This window comes from Hylobates moloch, unplaced genomic scaffold (assembly GCF_009828535.3).
Source record: "Hylobates moloch isolate HMO894 unplaced genomic scaffold, HMol_V3 SCAFFOLD_21, whole genome shotgun sequence".
Classification (NCBI taxonomy): Eukaryota; Metazoa; Chordata; class Mammalia; order Primates; family Hylobatidae; genus Hylobates; species Hylobates moloch.
Window position 1 is genome coordinate 18,441,863 of NW_026652296.1, and position 24,331 is coordinate 18,466,193.

The 24,331-nt window shown below is 37.9% G+C and overlaps 1 protein-coding gene across 7 annotated transcripts in view; it reads left to right on the plus strand.

The window, feature by feature from the left end:
* Positions 1–24,331, plus strand: part of PTPRT (protein tyrosine phosphatase receptor type T) — a 1,124,172-nt gene that overhangs the window by 896,952 nt on the left and 202,889 nt on the right. For all 7 annotated transcript variants that reach the window (XM_032141872.2, XM_032141870.2, XM_058432870.1 and 4 more), the window contains exon 13: positions 17,820–17,856. In XM_032141872.2, coding sequence (XP_031997763.1) covers positions 17,820–17,856 — 37 coding nt within the window. The remainder of the gene's footprint in view (positions 1–17,819; positions 17,857–24,331) is intronic.

Genomic DNA, 24,331 nt, shown 5'->3' on the forward strand with positions numbered 1-24,331 from the left:
ATTATAGGCGTGAGCTGCTGCACCCAGCCTTTAGCTATCTATCATAAAAGGCAAAAGTGGCCAGGTGCGATGGCTCATGCCTATAATCCCAGCACTTTGGGAGACCGAGGCAGACAGATCATGAGGTCAAGAGATCGAGACCATCCTGGCCAACATGGTGAAACCCCGTCTCTACTAAAAATACAAAAAATTAGCTGGGCGTGGTGGCGGGCGCCTGTAGTCCCAGCTACTTGGGAGGCTGAGGCAGGAGAATCGCTTGACCATCCACTCAACAAAGATTTATTCACCTTCTCTTCCTTTCTGTAATTCCCTTCTCTGACAGTGAGAACTTAACATTTTTTTCACATAGAATACTCAGGAAGTATTTCCAGAAATATTAATCTTAGCAAAACAAACCTACTAACTAGGGTTCAATATATATTTTCTGTTCTCTCTTCAGTCTAAATATATGCAAACTGTTGTGTTGAAAATTATTTGCTTTATTTTTTTTCTTTCACTAGAATATGGTTATATATTTATTGGAAATTGTTAGGTTTATGACTCTTTGTTTTTAATTTTAGTTTCATTTTGCCCGTCCATATTGATTTCTTAATATGTAAAACATTATAACGTGGTTCTAAAAGTCTAGTTGTACAAACAAGTGCATACAGAAAAGCACATATCACTTCTTTTACATCACCTCTACCATCCCCTGTTGGAAACCAATGTCATTAATTTCTTGGCGGGTTTTTTTTGTAAAAATTATGAAGTCAATGTACGTTTTATTTCTCCTTCTTCTTATAGAAAAGGTAACATACTATAGATACCTGGGTATCACTTTATATTATTTCATAAAGGTCTTCCTTATTTTTTTTTTTTACAGCTGCACAGTACTCTTTTGTTTTGTTTTGTTTGTTTTCTTGAGACAAAGTCTTGCTGTGTCACCAGGCTGGAATGCAGTGGCATGATCTTGGCTTACTGCAACTTCCGCCTCCTGGGTTCAAGCCATTCTCCTGGCTCAGCCTCTCAAGTAGCTGGGATTACAGGCACCCACCACCACGCCCTGCTAATTTTTGTATTTTTAGTAGAGACAGGGTTTCACCATGTTAGCCAGGATGGTCTCGATCTCCTGACCTCGTGACCCGCCCGCCTCGGCCTCCCAAAGTGCTGGGATTACAGGCATGAGCCGCCGTGCCTGGCACAGTACTCTATTATGTGGTTGTAGCTTAGTTTATTTGGTCACTCTCATGTGTGGCTATATTGTTTTCAATATCTTTCAGTTGCAAACGTTGCTGCATAAAGGAACTTGTGCACATATATTTTTGTATTGTTGAAGGTGCGTCTTCAGAGTAAATTCCTAGAAGAGGGATTGTAGGATTAAAGGGTGGACTAATACACAGTTTTGCTAGATGTGGCTAAATTTCCTTCCTTAAGGCTAAAACCAACTTGCATTTGTCCCAGTAATGTATGACTGTTTCCTCACAGCCATGTAAACAGTTTGTGTGGTCTAACTTTCATTTTTGTCACACTTACATGTAAGAAATTATATCTCAATATAGCTTTAATTTCGTTTTTCTTATAAGTGAAATTGCTATATTCTCATATACTTAATAGCCATTTTTATGTAATTTTTGAATTACCTGTTTATGTCTTTTGCTCAATTTTCAGTTTGTTTTTTACTTTTTCTATCAATTTTTAAAGTTATTTATATATCAGAGATATCAGTACTTTATCTGTGATATATGTTGCAATTTTTTCCAGTTTGTGATTTATCTATTGACTTTGCTTATATTTTTGCCACAGCAAATAAAATGTTGTCAGAGGCATCATTTTTTTTACTTTTATTACATTAAACTTTGAGTCACAGTTAAAAACTTTTTTCTTACACCCAGGCTATAAAGGGATTTACCCGTGTTTGCTTCTAAGTCTTGTGTATTTTAGTATTTTTATATTTAGTTCTCTGATGTTTGGTCTTTGTTTTTGTGTATGATGTAAATTATGGATCTAATTTTTATCTGTTTTCCCAAATGTCTGTCTAGTTGTCCTAGCAACATGTATTTAAAAGTCCATTTTTGTCCTGATAATTTGAGATGCTGCTTTTCTCATATTTTAAATTTTCATATGCTCTTGGGTGTTTTTCTGGATGTCGTATTCTATCCCACCAGTCTATGTGGCTATTTATGCAGCAGCCCCACACTGTTATAATTATGGGATCTAAACTTTAATATCTGCGAGGGAAAGTTCCCCATCGAGATTTCCTTTTTCAGTGAGTTTCTAGCTCTTCTTGCATGTTTCCTGTAAATTTTAGTGTCCACTTGTCCAGATTCATAAAAAGTCTATTAGTAATTCTGGGGTTGCCTTAAATTTATACATTAATTAGAGTGAAATGACATCTTTAAGATGTTGAATTATCTTACCTGAGATAAGGGATGTCTTTCTATTTGTTCGAATCTACTTTATCTTTCATGGGTGCTGTAAAGTTTTCTTTATACATGTTTTGTGTGTTCTTGCTATTAGCAAGTATTTCATCTTTGTTGCCATTGTAATGGGGTTTTGCTACCTTTATGTCCTCTGAGTATTGGTTTTATATATGACTACTATTGACTTTGTATATGCATTATGTTTTGGGGGGCATAGATGTTTATACCTATTATATTCTTTGTTAGCTGTGGATTTTAGCAATAAAAAGTATCCTTTGCCATGTATAATACCTTCTTAGTTGAATTCTTGTTTTAGGTAAGGATCACTACTATATCTTTATTATTTTTTCATTTACTGCTTATAGCTTATTTCATTCCTTCCTTTTTACTTTTCTGAAGAAAATTATTTTATTCACCTATTTTTTTAAATTTTTTAAATTTTTATTTTTGCGGATACATAGTAGGATATATTTATATATTTCTTTGTTGATGGGGTAAATGAGATATTTTGATATAGGCATGCGATATGAAATAAGCACATCATTGAGAATGGGGTATCCGTCCCCTCAAGCATTTATCCTTTGAGTTACAAACAATCCAGTTACACTCTGTTATTTTAAAATGTACAATTAAGTTACTATTGACTATGTTTGTTGTAGCACTGTTTACAGTAGCAATGTTTTAGATGTGACCTTTATACATAGAAGGTAGTTAGGTCTTGTTTTGTAATACAAATGAATATCTTTTAAATTTCAGTATTTGAGTTAAATCATTAACATTTGGTGGTATGACTGATATATCTCAACTCTGCCATATATTTTATGTCATAATTTACTATATTAATTTTATAATACTTTCTGGTGTGCTTTCTTTACTCTTTTATTTTAAAATTTCATTTGGTATTGAGGAAGTCTTGTGTTTTTGTTCTAGTAGTTACCTTTGTTCTTTTATATTATTTAACACTTTTTTTTTTTTTTTTTGAGACAGAGTCTCGCTGTGTTATCCAGGCTGGAGTGCAGTGGTGTGATCTCAGCTCACTGCAACCCCTGCCTCCCAGGTTCAAGCGATTCTCCTGCCTTAACCTCCTGAGTAGCTGGGATTACAGGCGCGTGCCACCACGCCCAGCTAATATTTGTATTTTTAGTAGAGACAGGGTTTCACTGTGTTGATCAGGCTGGTCTTGAACTCCTGACCTCATGATTTGCCTGCCTCAGCCTCCCAAAGTGCTGGGATTACAGGCATGAGCCACTGCACCTGGCCTATTTAGCACACCTAATTCCATCTTTTCTTGTTTAATCTTTTGCGATCTAGTTTGTCAGATTTTTCTGGTATCCATTAACTTTCACATATTGCCTATATTAGTTCGTTCTCACACTGCTATAAAGATACTACCTGAAACTGGGTAATTTGTAAAGAAAAGATACTTGTTTGACTCACAGTTCCACATGGCTTGGGAGGCCTCAGGAAACTTACAGTCATGGCAGAAGGGAAGCAAACATGTCCTTCACAAGGTGGCAGAAGAGAGAAGTGCAAAGCAAACGAAGTAGAGCCCCTTATAAAGCCATCAGATCTCATGAGAACTCACTATGACAAGAAGAGCATGTGGGAACCACCCCTATGATCCAATCACCTCCCACAATGTCTGTCCCCCAACACATGGGGATTACAATTCAGATTACAATTCAAGATGAGATTTGGGTGGAGACACAAAGCCAGACCATAGCACTGCCTATACAACAATAAATGACCTAATACTATTCTTCTCTTTCCCTATTTCTTCTTCTCTCTCTCTCAATTTTTAGTTGGATTATTTCTGCAATGACAGAAAACATAACATTTATATATCCTACTTTCATCCAACCCCTACCTTATTTCAGTCTGAGATTTACAGTTAAACATATTAAACTTTTACCATCAGTCCTTTTGCTGAAGTTTCCTCAGTCGTATTTTTTGGATGAACTTATCTTCTGTAGATCCTTCAAGAAAGATGAGTACAGCATGCCCTGGCTTTTTGACTGTTGAAAGCTACTTTTCCATAGCTTTGCTGTATGAAAAACACATGGCTAGCTATAAAATCCTTGGTTCATATTAATACTTTCTTTGAGCTTTTGGAAAATGCTGCCACATTGTTTTCTTGCTTTGCATGCTGTTTTTGAGAAGTATCATCATAGTCTAATTCTCTTGCATGTGTGCATTATTCAGTCTCTTTGGCTTTGAGAGTATTTATTCTAAGTTTAATAGTTTACTAGGCTGTGTCTTGGAGTTGATCTTTTCAGGTCCATTTTCCCCAGGGTACTGTGCACTCTTTCAATATGGAGGCTTGGGACTTCTTCTACTTCCAATAATTTTTCTTGGATTATTGTTATAAAATATTGACCCAATTATTTTGTCTCTCTGTTCAGAAATTCCACTATGTATATGTTGGGTTTTCTTTGCCTTACTTTTAAACCACTTTTTCACCAATCCTTGTTAATTTTTTCTATATCCCAATTCTGTTGTCTTTGTTGGGTTTCTGTCTTTCTTTAGTGCCCCTTATTAAATTGCTGTTTTTGACATCTGGTAATTTAATCTTCATTTCTGAGGTGATCTTTTAAAAATTTTTCTCCTGAGTTAAGTCAACTTTCTTTTCATTTTTTCCTGATTTTTTGTATGTTTTGCTTTTTCACTTGTGCTTCTCTAAGTCAAAGTTGTTTGAGGATATTTAATTCAGTTTGTAATGTTGTATTACTTCTAGACTGTTTTCTTGTTAGGGGTAGATTTTCATCATTTGTGGTGTTTTGACTTTCATTTTCTGTTTTCTTCATCTAGTAGCTTTATTAGGCTCTTTCAAATTTTTAAAAATTTTATAGATTTAAAGTGGCTTATAAGATTCTCAGTTCGGAAACAGTTTGTTCTGACCGGATAGTAAAGTAAAGGTTTTTTTTCAGTCGATGATTTTGTGTGTATGTCAGAGGGAATGGGTGTAGGTTCTGACTTTTTGTTTTTATTCTAGCTTTTGTGATTCTAAAAATTCCCACTTTGCTTCCTTTTTTCCTTCAATCTCCAATCTTCCAAGAGTACTTCTTCCTTCTTTTTATCTCATTTTTACCCATTGAACCTATTTCACCTATTGAAGACTACCACCTTGAGTCACATGTTCTTTCAAGTCCTTTTCCTGTACTCTTAGTTTTGATCTACCAGGAATTGTTTTATCACTTTCATGTGTAGTGTGGTCTTTGTCTTTCTGGAAAGTATTTTAGATCAGCCATGTACTCTCTGCTAGCTTACCTCTTTTCTCTTCCAAATTGTTTTTACATAGCTCTTGTTCTCCACATAGGATGACAAGGATGATTGTGTTTAAAGCTTTAGAGATATTTCATTTATATTTGGTTCTTATTTTTGTGCCAAACAGGCCTATGACATTTTAAGACCTCTCTATACATTAATTATGCTGAAATTGTGGATTTTGTATAATTTTATTTTTGCTTCTTTTCCTGTGTTGTTTTTGAATCATATGTGGGAAAATTTGGTGTTAATTAGTTACCAATTTCTTCAACTACCCAGATCCAACATGAATTAATGGTTGATTGATTGTGGGAAGTCATATATCTAGAAAAATCAATAATGACTCCTAGGTTGTTTGCTTAGTCAACTAAGTAGATGATGGTGACATTTATTTAAACATGAAAAATTAGTGGTGACTAAGGCTTGGAGTGAAAATAAAAGAGAAAACAATTCTTTTAGATGATTGTATATTTAATTGTGAGTATTTCAGGTAGACAGATGGATAGATGAGCCTGGATCTCAGGAATATCAATGTTAGAAAAACTACTTTGAGAGTCATGAGAACATAATATTCAAATCCTTGCAATTTATTATAATCTCCTAGTGAAAGAGTTAGGATACAAATGATGAAAGAGGATATAAAACCAAGCTCCAGGTCACTCCAGTGTGTTGAACTCAAGTAAAGGATAAATACATAGGCAAAAAAAGGGATAAAGAACAGGTAGTGAAGTAGGAGAAAAGTCTGGAATGTAGAATAACTTAAAGCCAAGATAATTAAACAGGTCAAGGAGGGAATGGTCAGTTGCAGCTAATGTTGATGAGAGATTAAGGAAGATGGAGTTGCAGCAGTGACTATGAGCGCTGACCATATAAAAGTCTTAGTGGACTTAGTGTAGTCTGATTGAAGGCAGTTCCAGAGACTTGGTGAGTTGAGGCAATGGAGTCAGCAAGTAGAGATAAAACTTACAAGAAGATTTTCAGAGGGTGGGTTTGATTTTAAATTTTCCAAATGGCTTGCATGCTACTTGGGAGCTTCCTTTCTTAGAATATGGCTCATGGCCTTGACTATTGCCTCAAGTGGAGCCTAATGGCTTCCAGGAAGATCTCATAAACCTGATAGCGAACATTTGTCCAGTTAGAAGTGTCTGTAACCAATAGCCACCTATCCTGCAACCTGAGGCCGCAACTTGCCACTCACTGTTGGTGACTAAGGGTCTGCAGAATCCAGCATATGTGCTTTCTAGTGAGCTAGCACTCAAGTGCCCCTCTGCTTCTGTTACCCATTTAAAGGTATTCCTCATGCATTATCCTTTGAGGAGGAGGCTACCACATTATGTAGTCCTAATGGTTCTGAGTGACTCAAGGTTTCCAGATCTTATCTGATTGTTCAAGGTCCTGTGTCAAGTCAAACAGAATTTTGTAATATCACAAACCACTCAGCCTGTTTTCCAAAGATAGCTGTGCTACATTGTCTTTGTGTGCCTGCCTGCAACCCAAGAAAGCAGAGCATATGACCTCAGTGACAAAGGGGTATTTGCCTGCAGACACCTCAGAAAAGAAGGCCACTTGCACTTGCTTGAAGATTACTTTGTATTTTAGCCTGGCTTATTATATGTATAATCTTGAAAAATGTTATTTAATCTTGTGAGAAAAAAATGGACACGGTCGTATCCACCTCACAGTCTTGTTATAAGCATTAGAAGACATAAACCATGCTAAGTAGGTATGAGACAAGAGAATCACTGGAACCCAGGAGGCAGAGGTTGCAATGAGCCAAGATTGCAACATTGCACTCCAGCCTGGGCAAAAAGAGCAAAACTCTGTTTCAAAAAGAAAAGAGGACATCTTTTAAAAAAAAAATTCTTAGTGCTACTTTCAGGTAACGGACATGTTAAGTGAGTGAGTCCCATTGGGGCTAAACAATAGCTTAAGGGTCAGTGCAATGGAAGAAAGTCAAGGAGAGTCAGTTTGTGGGAAGGCTAGACTAAAGACCCAATGCTGTCAATACCATAAGCCCAGGCTGATCCATCTGCATGGGGCGGGGTGGGATGGTGGGAGGGAGCTCTAGAGTCAAACAGAGCCAAAATATGCTTTCCAAAGGTAGGGGAAGGTTGAGGTAGGATCACTGCAGCCACTCTTCTGGTCTAAGGCACCACCATCTCATCATTCGACTATACCACCACCTTCTTCTCACTTGTTTCTTCTTCTTCTTGTTCCTCTTGCACCCTAAGTCTATTCTCTATATAACAGCCTCTACCTTTAATGACTTCCTGTTGTTCTTAAAATATAGACCAAAACTCTACAGTCCCAAAAGGTCTCCCGGTCTTATGTCGCTAGCTTCATTTTACATCATGCCCCAGGTAGTTCATTATGATGATAGCCATGCCAGACTTCTGTATGTCTTCAACTGCACCATGCATTTTCCCACTTTCAGGCCTTTGCATGTCTGTTTCTGAGTCTGGGATGACCTTCGTGGTGCTTCATGTGTCTAGCTTCTACCTATCTTCTCAGGGTAAGGTTAAATGGTCTTTTTAAAAGCAGCAGACCATCTCCCTTCCCACTCACACCCCATGCCATCTCCCTTACACATGCACAGCACCTGGCACTTCTCACTTACTTTAGTATACTAAACTTTTAAACACAACCTCATTTAATTTACTGTACTAAACTTAAATACAGATTGACAAATTTTTCACCAAGTAAATATATACCTATGTGTGTTTATTGCATATCTCCCAGTGTTTATTGCAACTTTTAATTAGATACTTGTTTGTGAGAATTGTTGTCTAATGTTTGTCTCTCCCCAGGTCTGCATGCTTTGTGAGGACAGGGACCATGTCTACTTTGGTCATGTTTGTAGCTCCAGTACCTAACCTGATGTGTGACACATAGTGATTATTCAATAAATATCTGTTGATCAGTTGACCAAATGAATACATGAACAAAAATTAGATAGACTATCAGGATCTCAGCCCAGTCTTAGAGGAGAATTAAGGCCTGAGTTACTGGGGAAACTATGGAAAGACGCTGAGGTCAGGTCTAAATTCCATCATATCAACTGGGAAGCTCAGTCTTAGACAAAACAAAGACACCAGTTGGGATAACTGTGAAAACTATTTGAAAACTATGGGATCAGGGTTAAATCTACATCCTAATAAATGAGGAGTCTAATAGGGCAGTAAAGTAAGAATTGTATGTATTAGCCAGGTACCTAGGGCTTCTTGATCAGGTTAGCAGCCTAACCCAAGTCTTTCTGGATGATAAACAGCAACCATGAGACATCTGATGACCTAAACAGTTCCATTGTGAACTCCTCAATTGAAGAGGCATCCTAAAATTTCAGTAAATAATTGAAGGATGGATGGATGGATGGATGGTTAGATGAGTCAGTCTTGACCTAGTGTTAAAACGGAGGCTATAAGTAGATACAGGTATGAGGCATTTTGAGTAATAAGGTAGGTAATAGCCTACCAAAATAAATAAATAAGTAAAATAATTTGCATGAAGTGAGGTATTATGAAGTAGTATCAAGAAGACAGAGTACTGAAAGTAAAGGAGTACTGCCCGTAGCTAAAACCAGATGCAGCATTGAGGACTGGAAGCAACCTTGGTAGAGTGGCCTGCCTATTCTACCAAAGTGGCCTTTTCTACCCCATTCTCCATTATTTAATTGATGGCGAAATTGAGTCACAGAAAGGGACAGAGAGTTACCCAATATTGCTGCACCAGCCAAGCCTTGAGTAGAAGCATTTCTCAACAGAGCACAACAGTAAGGGCATGATGTTCTACCCCAGGGTGATTTATACCTGCATGCAGATTTTAGTCTGGAGTGGGAAGTGGAGCATGGGTGAGGTTAAAATGATAAGGAAATGAAATTATGTTGTACTGTCCCAGAATATATTACAAACCTGGAATTAGGGTATAGTAGAGATCAAATAGAAAATACAGCTTTTTTTTTTTTCCATTCCCCAGAGACTTATATAATCTGAGAACAAGGAAAGTGCTCATTTCCTTTTGTTGAAAAGACTGGGAACTTTGGACATAGGCACACTGGCCAGAGCTCTCCTCTAATAGACATCAGAGTATCCAGAATATACCTGATTTGCTTGCTGACAATCCAGTCACTCAGAAGGTCAAGAGAATGACTTAGGGCTTTGTTATTCTGTACCTAATTCTGACCAACAGAGACAAATTGGTTGTGGAATTAAAGTTGTTAGGAACTTAGGAGAAAACAAATGTGTTGACATCATGTTTGTCAGTCAGGAAGACTTAAGCATAATCGTATATACACTCTAGATCATAGAAAACAGACTTTAAAACGGGTAGTGCTGAAGGGGTGATTTTAGGAAATGGCTCATTTTCCTGCACAAAACTGTGGAAGGGAAGATTAAGGAAAGTTAAAAACTTCTCACAAATGACACAATGTACAAGGGAAGATAGAATAAACCACTGCACTAATTTACAATCTCATTAACAGAGCATTCCCCATTCTCTGCAACCTTGCCAACATCTGTTATTTTTTTGACTTTTTAATAATAGCCATTCTGACTGGTGTGAGATGGTATCTTGTTTTGATTTGCATTTCTCCGATGATTAACAATGCTGAGCATTTTTTCATGTTTGTTGGCCGCTTGTACGTCTTCTTTTGAGAAATGTCTGTTTATGTCCTTCGACCACTTTTTAATGGGGCCATTTGGTTTTTTTCTTGCTGATTTGTTCAAGTTTCTTATAGATTCTGGATATTAGTCCTCTGTCAGATGTATAGTTTGCAAATATTTTCTCCTATTCTGTAGGTTTACTCTGTTGATAATTTTGTTTTTGTTTTTGTTTTGCTGTGCAGAAGCTCTTTAGTTTAATTAGGCTCCAATAGTCAATTTTTGTTTGTGTTGTATTTGCTTTTGAGGTCTCAGTCATAAATTATTTGCTTAGGCCAGTGCCCAGAAGAGTATTTCGTAGGTTTTCTTCTAGGATTTTTATAGTTTGAGGTCTTACATTTAAGTCTTTAATCCATTTTGAATTAATTTTTATATGGTAAGAGCTAGTGACCCAGTTTCATTCTTCTGCATATGGTTACCTGGTTTGTCCAGCATCTTTTTTTGATTAGGGTGTCCTTTCTCTGTTGTTTATTTTTTTCATCTTTGTTGAAGATCAGTTGGCTGTAGGTGTGCGGCTTTACTTCTGTCCCCGTGGAAAGCAATTTGGAGACTTCTTAAAGAACTAAAAGCATTACCACCATTTGACCCAGAAATCCCATTACTGGGTATATACCCAAAAGAAAAGTAATCATTCTAACAAAAGGAGACATGCACTTATATGTTTATCACAGCACTATTCACAATAGCAAAGACATGGAATCAACCTAGGTGCCCGTTAGTGGTAGGTTGGATAAAGAAAACATGGTTCATATACTCCATGGAATACTATGCAGCCATAAAAAAGAATAAAACCATGTCCTTTGCAGCAACATGGATGTACCTGGAAGCCATTATCCTAAGAAAATTAGTGCAGAAAGAGGAAATCAAATGCCACATGTTCTGTCTTGTAAGTGAGAGCTAAACACTGGGTACATGGACATAAAGATGGAAACAATAGACATTGGGGACTCTACAAGTGGGGAAAGAGGGAGAGAGGCAAGGGTTGGAAAACTACATATTGGGTGCTATGTTCATTTGTTCACTGTTTGGGTGATGGGTTCAATAGAAGCCCTAACCTCAGCATTCCATAATATATTCATGTAACAAGCCTGCACACCAACCCTCTGAATCTTAAAAACAAAACAAAACAAAACAAAAAAACACTGCAGAATTCCCTTTATTGTGACCACATTTTAATAGAATATTCCCACAGAAAGCAGATTAATGTTCACATTTGCAGAGAAGAAGTGACCACAAGAAGCATGAGGGAAACTTCTGAGGTGCTGGCAATGTTGAGTGTTTTGATCTGGGTGCTGGTCATAGGTGTGTGTTTACTTGGTGAAAACTTTGTCAAACTGTATTTTGACCCAGCCATCCCATTACTGGGTATATACCCAAATGATTGTAAATCATGCTGCTATAAAGACACATGCACACGTATGTTTATTGTGGCACTATTCACAATAGCAAAGACTTGGAACCAACCCAAATGTCCAAAAACGACAGACGGGATTAAGAAAATATGGCACCTATACACCATGGAATATTATGCAGCCATAAAAAATGATGAGTTCATATCCTTTGTAGGGACATGGATGAAACTGGAAACCATCATTCTCAGCAAACTATCGCAAGGACAAAAAACCAAACACCACATGTTCTCACTCATAGGTGGGAACTGAACAATGAGAACACATGGACACAGAAAGGGGAACATCACACTCCGGGGACTGTTGTGGGGTGGGGGGAGGGATAGCATTAGGAGATATACCTAATGCTAAATGACGAGTTAATGGGTGCAGCACACCAACATGGCACATGTATACATATGTAACAAACCTGCACATTGTGCACATGTACCCTAAAACTTAAAGTATAATAATAATAAAAAAAGAAAAAAAAACTATATTTAAGTTTAGTATACTTGCCTGCATGTATATTACACTTCAAATTAATTGTGCAACAATTATTAAGTTTTAATCTGTTTCCTTCAGGATGTATTTTTTAAATGCTTAAATTTGCATGTTGTAACAAAAAATGCACTTTGCTTTATTTATTTAATATTCTCTTATGTGTATCATCCCATGTTATTACATGGCCCTCACAATCATTTTTGCTAACAGCTCCATGATATTCTACTATGTAGATAGACCCCAGTTTTCTTTTTGGAATTTTTTTTCTTTTTATGTTTTTAACATATACAAATTGTAAATATTTATGGGGTACATAGTGATGTTTTGAGACGTATAATGAATAGTGATCAGATCAAGGTAATTAGCATATTCATCATCTTGAATATTTACCATTTATTTGTGTTGAGAACATTCAGTATCCTCTGTCTAGCTATTTGAAACTATATATTTTGCCTAACTATAGCCATCCTACAGGGCTACAGAACACTAGAACTTATTCCTTCTATCTAGCTATGATCTTGTATCCTTCAACAAATCTCTCCCTTTCTCTCGCTCCCCTTCCTAACCTCTAGTATCTGCTGTCCTGCTTTTTACTTCTATGAGATCAACTTATTTTAGTTTCTACATATGAGTGAGAACATGAAGTATTTAACTTTCTGTTTACTGCTTATTTTCCTTAATGTAATGTCCTCTAGTTCCATTTATGTTGCCACAAATGACTGGATTTTATTCTTTTTATGGCTGAATAGTACTCCTTGTTGTATATATACTACATTTTCTTTATTCATCTGGTTTTGGACACCTAGTTTGGTTCCCTGTCATGGCTATTGTGAATAGTGCTGCAATAAACATGATGCAGATGTCTCCTCAATATATTGATTTATCTTCCTTTGGATAAATGCCCAGTGGTAAGATTGCTGGATCATATAATAGTTCTATTTGTAGTTTTTTTGAGGAACCTCTATACTGTTCTCCATAGTGGCTGAGCTAGTTTACATTCCCACCAGCAATGTATAAGAGTTCCCTTTTCTCCACATCCTCACCAGCATTTGTTATTTTTTTTTTATAATAGCCATCCTAACAAGGGTGAGATGATACCTCATTGTAGTTTTAATTGGCATGTCCCTGATGATTAGTGATATTGAGCGTTTTTTATATATTTGTTGGCCATTTGTATATCTCCTTTTGAGAAATGTCTGTTCAGATCATTTGCCCATTTTTTAGTTGGATTTTTATTTGCTGTTGAATTGTTTGAGTTCCTAGTATGTTCTGAATATTAATTCCCTGAGGGATGAATAGTTTGCAGATACTTTCCTTCCATTCTGTTGGTTGCCTTTGTACTCTGTTTATTGTTTCCTTTTCTGTACATAATTTTTTAGTTTTATATAATCCCACTTGTTTATTTTTGCTTTCTTTGCCTATACTTTTAAGGTCTTATTCATAAAATATTTTCCTAGATCAGTGTCATATGTTTGGTTTCAGACCATTTCCCTTATGTTTTCTTCTAGTAGTTTTATAGTTTCAAGTTTTACATTTATGTCTCTTATCCATTTTGAGTTGATTTTTGTGTAGGGTGAGAGGTGGGGGTCTAGTTTCATTCTTCTGAATATGGATGACCCATTTTCCTAGCACCACTTATTGAAGACACTGTCCTTTCCCCAGTGAGTGTTCTTGGTGACTTTGTCAAAAATCAGTTGACTGTAGATATGTGCGTTAATTTTGACGTTTTTAAAAATATTATTTCATTGGTTTATGTGTCTGTTTTTATGCCAGTACCATGCTGTTTTTGTTATTACAGCTTTGTAGTATATTTTAAAGTCTGTTAGTGTGAAACCTCTAGCTTTATTCTTTTTGTTTAGGACTGTTTTGGCTGTTTGCGGTCTTTTGAGTTTTCATACAAATTTTAGGACGTCTTTCTATTTCTATAATGAATGCCATTGGTATTTTGATAGAGATTGTATTCAATCTATAGATTGCTTTGGAGAGTCTGATTATTTTACCAATATTAATTCTTCCAATCCATGAGCATGGGATATCTTTCTACTTGTATCCCTTTCAATTTCTTTCAACAGTATTTTTGGTTTTTCTTGTACAGGTCTTTTACCTCCTTGGTTAAATTGATTTCTAGCTATTTTATTACTTTTGGTAGCTATTGTAAATGGGATAGCCTTATTGATTTCCTTTTTAGGTAGTTTATTGTCCATGTATAGAAACATTACTGATTTTTGTATTTTTTAAGTAGTTTATTGTTCATGTATGGAAACATTACTGCTTTTTGTATGTTGATTTTGTATTCTGCAACTTTACTGAATTTGCTTAGCATTTCTAGGAGGGTATTTTTGGTAAAGTTTTTGGGTTTTTCCTATACATAAGGTCATGTCATGTGCAGACAGAGACAGTTTGACTTTCTTCTTTCCAATTTGGATGCCCTTAAATTTTTCTCTTGCCCAATTGCTTTGGCTAGGACTTCCAGTACTGTGTTGAATAAGAGAGACCACAGCTTTCTTTGCCATGCCTGTGTGGTTAGACAGATACATCGCTCATGATTTTCATTTTTATAAAGAACACTGGAACCAACATGTTTGAATATAAAGCTTCACTTATATTTAAAGTTATTCCCTGAGAAAAGAGTCCTAGATGTCTAGACAGATGAGACTGAATTTCTTTAAAGTGAAGATACATGTTTACAAATTACTCTCAGCAGTATTAGCCTCATCAAACCTTTGCCCTCTGCTGTATTCAACAATCATACACAGAATTGGCAAGTTTTCTAATATATTACTTTCAAAATCTTTTTTTGTTGTTATTGTATTACCATGAGGTGGAAGATCATTCTAACCATCTGTAGTCTACTGGCACCTCTCCCAGTCTACACAATTTCTCAATGACAGTCATTGTGACACTGTACAATCATTTGCATGTCTTCTTCAGTGTTCTAGATTTCATGCTTTATTTAACCATCTGAAGCTCTTTAAACCAAAACACAAGGTATGGTGCTATTGGAATGGAAGCCAACAGAAGCTGAAAAGCTTTGTCCAAACATGAAAACAGAAATGAGTTTGCTCACTTTAATTGTCATATGCAAGATTTAACTTGTAACTTAAGCTTTTTGTACATCACATTTAGAGCAATATCCTTTACTGTTACTTTTTTCTCAGCCATTTTTCTTTTTTTTAAATCTTCTGGGTATGTTCTTTTAAAAAACTTTGTTATTGAAATATAACATGCTTCAAATTTTGTGTGAAGATTTTATATGAATGATTCATATATTTGAACCATAACTTGTCATGTTTTTTAACATTTCCAAATTATCTACTTTATAAAATGAAATAATTGTTTGTTTTAAAGAGAGACACTTCTGGTTTTTTTGAAGAAGAAAACACTTGTTCTGAAGAACAAGTCAACCCAACCTTCTTTCCTTAAGACAGTTTTTGCACTGATTGGAGAAATACAATAGACAGAGTATCAGTGTCTAAAAGGAATTTGAACTTATTCTCAAGCTCAATGCATAAGCAGTTTAGGGTATTAGTAATTAGTTCAGATTCTGATTAACAGATGAATGTCAACCTGGAAGAAAGAATCTAGTACATGTCATAAGGTTCTATCATTGGCATTATCCAGATTGTTACTTATATAATGATCTGGATGAAATTAAAGAAAAAAATGATTTCTAAAATTTTTCAGCTTGTGGAGACTGTGATGATGGGCTGTAGTACTTGGATCAGTTAAAGAAGATGGAAATTGCAGTGGTAAATATGACTCTGTACTTGGGTTTCAAAAATATAGCCACACTTGTACATGTAGAAGCAGGCTTCTAACCAATACTTTTACTTTTGGTTAGGGGAGACAGATAAACACTAAGATGTTGGCTATGTTAATAGAAGCCCACTATAAGTAAGGATAATAGTGATAGTCTAGATAATCACATATCAATATAATCATATATCAATAAGAGCACGTATAGACTGCTGTTTTGTGTTCTAGTCACTGCACATTAAGAGGAGATAGTGGAGTTTGTCCTAGAATGAGCAGCTAGGATAGCTCAAAAGACTTGAACTCTTATAATATGAGGAATTGATAAAGAAGAATGTTTATGAGCCCGAGAACCATCTTTCATTATCCAGACCTCTTTTTTACACAAGCAAAAGCAGACTTTCTGTGCATTTTGAGGAAGAGAATCAAGACTATTGGCGATAACTATGAGATTAATTATGGGGAGTCATACTTGGACGTAATAGAAGTGATCATTTCTAGCATTCAGAGGTGTATCTAGATGGAATAGAATCTGCCATAGACATTGTCATTTCTTATCTACTTCTGGATACATGGGAAGATTCCATTTCCCCATCTCACTAAAATTAGGCATGGCCATGTGTCTGGTTCTAGCCAAATAAAACACACATAGAAGTGAAAGTGTCGCTTCTGATTCAAGGCATTTGACTGATAGTGCTTTACCCTTTAGCACTCTCTCCCCTTGGGTTAAAATGGATGTACAAGCTATGATCTCTGAGTGGTTACAATGGTCAGAGTGTCTCCCAATCACCCCCATTCTCACCCCTTAGCCCCAGCCACACACCTACATTGGGCAGGTAGTTTGAATGGAAAATAAACCTCTGCTGTTTTTAGCCACCGAAGTTCATGGGTTTTATTATGGCCTCCTAACCTTTCCTATCTTGATTGCCACTAATGCCTTCAAGATGCAATGGTTCTTTGTGAATGAGCTGCAGCAAGACAAGAATTGGATGATTGACAGATTTTTGGTTCAGCAACTCACATACTTGCATTCCTTGCATTTTACTTTCATTGCTACACTGAATTCCGACTATTGTTGGGGGTATAATTTAGTCAACTGGAATTTTCAGCTGGTTCCAGGACCACCTAGGAGATGAATCCCAGTAAAGTGGGCAGAGATAATTCTCTTCCTAAGCACACTCTTCATTAACTCCACTGTGTGCCCAGCAACATCACACACTTATGAATCCTTTTTACTTTGGCAACAGCTAACAACAACTAGATAGTTCACCTAGCAAAGATTCTATTGCCACACACATTATTTATGAAGGCTGCGAGGCCCACACAAGAGCTCAGGGGAAAAGTAACTTTTGAACATGAACTTTGCAGTTTGAGTTTGATGCGTTTCATATAGACTGGACTATTGCCAAGTATCTCTTCCATCTGTGCATGTAGATGCATTATTGCTAGTAACATAGTTTCCCAAGGATGCCCTGCTTCCATCTGCTCACTCATGCAGCTGAACAAAGCATACTGCATACCCCAAGTACCCACTAAGTGTTATTGTTAAAGATGATGAGGGCTGGGAATTATCTGATATGTTTATAAAGTGGTTCTGTCTGGGAATGAGGTTTATGAGATGGTAGGAGCCAGGAAGTGAACTGAATAACATGTGTACCTAGCCTGAGAAAAAAATTAAAAAATGGAATTAAAAGGTGATCCAATGGGGAAAAAAATGGAAAGGGCAAATTTAAAATTATAATTAAAAATACATATGCATGCATATATATGCAAATATGTATGTATATTTATCTTTATATAACAATTTTATATAACTCACAGCTAATTAATTGGCATCTCATTTTTGTTGTTCACAGGAGACCAAAATCAACTGTGTTCGTCTGGCTACAAAAGGTATGTTGGCATCTGCTTGTCTGTCTTCACCTGTTCTTCAGCCTTTAAGTATTCCTTTGTAGCCATACAGAGAACGTTTAGGCAACAATAACTCAAAACAAGAAAGAATTGTTATTTTCACTGGAGTCATTTGCATCTAGAACATACATTCTAGGGTGTATATTAGTAGCACAGTGCGTAAAACAGAGTAAAAGTTTAAAACATATTTACTGAATGGATGGATGGGTGGATGAATGTATAAAAGGATGGACTGGTACATTGATCAGTGGAGTGATGGATATAAATTTACTCAAATATTCTTTTGATATATGTTTTTCTTATATTTGGGTCTATGTTTATGTGGGTATTTTTTAAGCATATCTATTAGACCCATCTACTGAGTTTTGAACTTTGTTCAATTGGTATATGGCTTTCAAAAATGAGGTGATTAGTACTGGGGCCTTTAGACAAACGCTGCATTATTATGTAGTTGGCATTTTCAACACTTATCCCCAAAACTAAGGCAGCATTGTTCAGGCTCATCACTTTTGTTTTCCTAATTATAATTGAATTGCCTGGCTCTTTCAATTGGTACATGTTTCTGTTTATTACTCTTTTAAAAAACAAAATCAATGAATGGTTTGCTATCATTTAACCTATTACGGGGTTGAATAGTTAGAAATCAGATTTATCTTTTTGTTACAGAGTTGATATTTTTAACAGCAAACCCTCCCCATACACACACCACAAAATTGGGTGATTCTACTCTGTTCCCTGAATTTACTGACAGCATACATAGTTTCATAGACTGCTTCCAAGGAGATGAAAGTTATAAACATAAGTAGGCATATAACCATAGACTTAAAGTACAGACAAAAGCGACGACCCAAGTATGTATGTATATGTGTGTAAATATATAGACACATGCACAACGCACAAAACCACACAGAGGAACATACACGCACACACGGGCAGAGTGGGGAGAAAAAGAGAGAAAAAAATCTACAGCTACTTGACAAAATGTGCACCAAGACCCATCACATATGACTTTTATAACTTTGAAGAAAATCAGCCCAATATGTAGGCACAAAAGAGAAGATGCAGGAGGAAGAAGAAAACAGAAGCGCTAGGGCTCCCTGTGATAAGAAGTCACCCTGATTTCACATAAGTCACAGAGGGTGGCATGTCCCTAACTTGTTCCCTCTCAGGAACTCAGGCTTCTGGATGGAAAGAGATAAAATACTCTCTGTGAGGCAAGGAGAATTGATGGCCTGCAAACAAAAGTGACACAAATCACAGGTCTTGGCAGACTTTTCCACTGTAGAAAACAGATAATGCAGAAGGAAGAACACCATCAATTGGGTAGCACTAGGGCTCTAGACAGCAATTGGGACAGCTAAGTGTCTGCAGCCTGCTTAAATAAGCAGCCGGAGAGGGAAGGAAACTCACAGCGAAACCTCCTTCACTGTGGTATGCTTTATGGCTCCTCAGTGGCTTTCGATTTCTAGACCAGGAGAGGTGGATGCAATGGATTTGCGCTCCATGGGGTAGGTGGGATTCTAAGGACACCCTCTGGGATGTAAGCTCTATAAAAGGGTAGCTGGCTGGGTCATAATTTCTGAACTGAGAATTGGAAACATGAGACCTGACAAGCAATAGGAACATGGGGACAGTGGGAGAAGCTCTAAAACTATGCTCTCCTGAAAACTTCAGGACTGCAGTCCTCAGAGGCATAGGAGCCCACTCTGCTGGGCTTCTCTAGAGTTGCATTGCTGATGTGCAAGAGAATTGCAGTGACATTTAAAGAACCAGACAGAAGAGTCCTCTACCTCTCCTTAGCATAAGGGCTTCCCCTCTTGCTTGAGCTTTAGGTTACCATCTTTCCTTAAGTGAATAGAGTGTGTATTCAGGTAAAGTGAGCACGTGTGAAAGGATAGGAATGCATGAATGAGTGTGAATGCCCAGCTGTCCAAGTCCAGGCAGGCTTCTGAGAGGTCAGGGTATTGGGGAATCTGAGCATCCGCATCCTAGTTTTCCAATTTGGTGAGATCCAACACTTGAACCCAAAGAAATGCGGCTCCAGTAGCACTTGGGAATGGGGTGGAGAACTAGATAGTGCAGAATGCCAGTCGGACACTGTTCAGTTATCCCCTCTCACCACATCAGGTAAGAAGGATGCTTGGGAAAGAGAAGCAGATCTGTGTTTGATGAGTGTCTACTTGGTACCTGGTACTATGCTTAGAGTACCTAGGATTGATTAAAGGCAAACCGTATCTGTTATAAATCCGTCCACTGCTTGTGAGGAGTCTGTATCAAGGACCTAAAGCTGGGAATCAATATTCTGTTTATCCCATCCCTTCCTGACCACCTGGATCAAATTTCCTCTAGGCAGGCTTGCTGAAAACAGTATTCTTTTTAACACAGGAAGATACTGAGAATCCCACAGACTTTGGAAGCATACAAAGTCCCAGAGATGGGTCATCAGTCTTTCCCAATGCTATTCCCTCTCTCTGTCATCACAGCACCTGCTTCATGGGTCTGATAGAGGTCATCCAGATCCTGAAGTTCATATGTCAGACTCGAGGCCAGTACTCTGGTGATGAAGCAACTTGCTGCTGTCTAGTCCCTGACCCTGGAGAGTCCAGCCACTGTCTATGACCAGCTATATGAATCCCACAGAACCAGATGGTTACCAGTTGTAACAGCCCTAAGCACTCATTCAGGATCATTCTAACTTGACCCCAAGCCTAGTACCCCTTACACAATAATATTAGACACACACCTGGCTCCCGCATGTGTCTCCAACCCTTTCCTTTCTGTAATGTTGCTACTAGTAACTCAGGATCTAATTTAGTACTGCCCAGCTTGGAGGGTTGCAAAGTAATGGACCTGTATTAGTTTCCTGTGGCTGCTGTAACAAAGTCCTACAAACTGGTTGGCTTAAATAACACAAATTTATTGTCTCACAGTTCTGGAGGTACAAAGTCTGAAATCGAGGTATCTGCAGACTTTGTTCCTTCTGAGTGTTGTGAGGAAGAATCTTTTCTACATGTGTCTCTTAGCTTCTAGTGGTTTGCTGGCAAATCTTTGGCATTTCTTGGCTTTTGGAAGCACCACCCTGATCACTGCCTTACCATCACATAACATTCTCCTTTTCTGCTTGACTGTGTTCAAAATTCCCGTTTTTATGAGGATACTACCACCTAATCCAATAAGGACGTTTGATTAGGGTAGCAAAAGGCAAGGGAATTTCCTTGAATATAAGAGCTAAAAGACATTTTGAGCACCTTGCTTGACACACTCTAGACCTGGGAAGCAATCTGATCAGAGCCATAGAGAGAAAACTGCAGCCAGGCATTAAGTGATGGTTTGGATTTAAAACTATTATTCAGACTCTGAAAGGAAGACAATAGAAAGCCACAGGCAAAAAAGAGCAATTCAAAAATCAGGTTTTGTTCTTATCATTAAAACAGGAAATGTTAGAAAGGGCAAGTGAGCAGGGGGATCAGAACCATTAACAGTGTTTATCCTACCTTTGGAAGATGAGGGATGGGCTCAACATAGGCAGCAGGTTGACGATGTCAGCCACAGGTGCTCAAGGTGATCCTTTAGAAAATGGAGCATGTGGAAGCTTGTGGTAGGGACTTAGACTTCAGAGGTGCTAATGCTCAAGTAGAGAGAAAATAACCCTTTCCATGGGAGGTACATTATCCCATCTGGTAGAAGATGCCCCAGGCTGCAGCTGCTAAAGGTGGTACCCAGGTATCTCAATTCATGTCCTCTGGCTGAGACAGAGCAGGCCAAGGGAAAATTGTTTCTGACCTAGTTGTTCAATTCTAGAACTATATTGGTCAGTCCCCCTTTGAGAAACTGATGCCTAGTCCCATCCAAGTTCTCTTACCCATTGATGTCCTGTCTTTCTAATTCTTCCGTGACTCCTTTCCTGTACTCATCTGTTCATTTTGCTACTTTTTCTTACCCACAGCCCTTGCCCCACCAGTCTTGCCTGCATGATCTGATCCCTTCCTCACTCCAGCCTCCTCTAAGCTTCTATCCTTTTATTCTCTTGTTACACTCCAGCACACTGGTCTTCTTTCAGTTCTTCAGGCACATCAAACTCCTCCCAAGCTTGGGGCCTTTGCTCATCTTGCCCTCTCTCCGAAATGCTTTGGCTACTATATGTGTCTCCTTAACAGATAAATATCTTAACAGACAAGTATCTTTAAGATGGCATCTTAAACCTTATGTCCTCAGAAGACCATCCTGACCTCTGTTTTAATGTATATCCCCAATTTCCCACTCTCACTAAACCCTGTACTTTTCCTTCATGCACTCATCACAACTTGCAAATATATATATATATATATATATATGTATGTATATATAGTCTGCTTACATGTTTAATGTCTATCTCCCTGCTAGACTCTAAGTGACGTAAGTGCAAAGACTGTGCTTATTTTGAGCACTGTTGTATTATTCCCAGATCTTAGCATATACTGGTACTCAATGAAATGCATTGGATGAACAAATGGATGGATGGATGGATGGATGGATGGATGGATGGATGGATGGATGGATGATGGATGGATGGATGGATGGATGGATGGATGGATGGATGGATGGATGAGTGGATGACTAACAGGTCATTATTCTTCTATGGCTTCATTTTTTTCAAATGCAACTTACATGTCAGGATTGTTCTCTTAAAAGTTAGGAGTAAAAGTGACAGAGGTAAAGGGTCCACTGTGGGATCTGCAATCCCCACTAATAAGGCCAGCCAGCCTTTGTTTCTGTTCCTGCTGTGACAGAGATCTCTCTACCCACTATGGAGTTGCTTCACACTTTGGACACTTCCGTTTGAGAGGGCTTCTATGTTATGAGTCCAAACTGACTCCTTATTATTTTTCTGCCCATCAGTCCTTGAATTCAAATAGATTCTGTCTACTATTTCTCCTTCCAGAAAATGAAATTTGCTTCCTCTGACCTGCTCCTCCTGCCTTGATTAGGGTCAGGAAGGTGCATGCTTGCTTCTTCCCATTGGGTGGAACCATTCTGGCTGCCAGCAGGCAGCAGCACTCCCATCTTGTCTCCAGCACCAGCCGTCAAGGGAACACAGCTGGCTTTGCAGACTCCCGCTGGGTGCGCCCGAGTGGCAGTTAGAAAAATCAGCTTTGATTTGATTTGCAAACTGAGCCGAGTCATTGAGACAAAATAAACCCGGAAACCCATAAAGCCATTTGCAGAGTTGCTTTGCAGAAGACAGCCACAGTTTTAATCTAGTAAACACGCTCTAACGATCCCATTAAAACAACCCCCTTGGAGTGGGTGCTGAAAGCTGAACTCCAGAATAATGAAGCATGGGATGAGGGGCCAGTGTCACCAGTAGTTTTGTTCTGCTTGGTGGCAGCAATGGACTAACGCCATTGTTTCAGCAGTGACAGCAAGAGGTTTGGGAACTGGTCTTTTGTAAATATGCCTTTTCATAAGAGCTAAGCCTGAGGTAAAGCATTTCATCTGGCATTTTCATCTCCTCTTTCCATAATGGATTCTCACTCCTGCAGGGACCAGCAGGGAAACTAAATAGCCATTTTTCAGTGAGATGCTCTCATTTTACAGATGCTAAGACTGGGGCCCAGAGGAGGAGTGATGTGTCCATGCCTTGTTTATCCACAGAATCACAGCCACAGGTGGTGTGATAATCCTCTGCTATCAATAGGCAATGCCCACTCCCATTGATACAAGCCTATGTGGAAGATTCTTTTTTATATAGGAAGCTTCCTTGAGAGGTTGTGTGGAATAATTGGAAACTAGAAACACCTGGATTCAAATCCTGTCCCCCAAAATTTAGCTGTTAGACCTTGGACAAGTCAGTTAAAATCTACGAATCTGTCCCTTCACTTTTAAGCCTGAGATCGGTAGTCCTTTCTACCAAGTATTCAAGAACATAATATATAATTTTATATATATATATTTCCTTCTTTCTTTCTTCCTTTCTGAGTCTTTAATGTGGGACTTGGAGACCCAGACCTACTAAGCACAGATCCTGTCTCTCAGTTCCTTAAGGAAAAATCCAAAGCCCAGACTCTAGTCACTGCTTGTACAGTTCTACAAATCAGCTGTTTGTCAAATGGATACAGGCTAGATCCAAAGCGAAGAAACCGAGAGGGTACAGGAGTGATGTTGGCCTCACTTTTCAGTACTTGACCTTTCCGTTGATAGGTTGTTGTCTCTAGATGAGATCCTGCAGAGCAGTAGTATTCTTTTATGGACATGTATAGGATTGTGATCATCCCTTTTCTAGCCTTGACTATGACACTATACTTTCTTCATCACCTGTCCAGCAATTTCAGGAGCGACCCAGGAGCATAGCATGTCCAAATCTAGCTAAAGCAACCAGGGTAGGGGCCATAATGGGGAATCACTTGTGAGAGGAAAGACTCTAGTGAGATAATCTATTGGAAAGTTCTTGATTGTTGTTCAGTCTTGTCAAACTTTC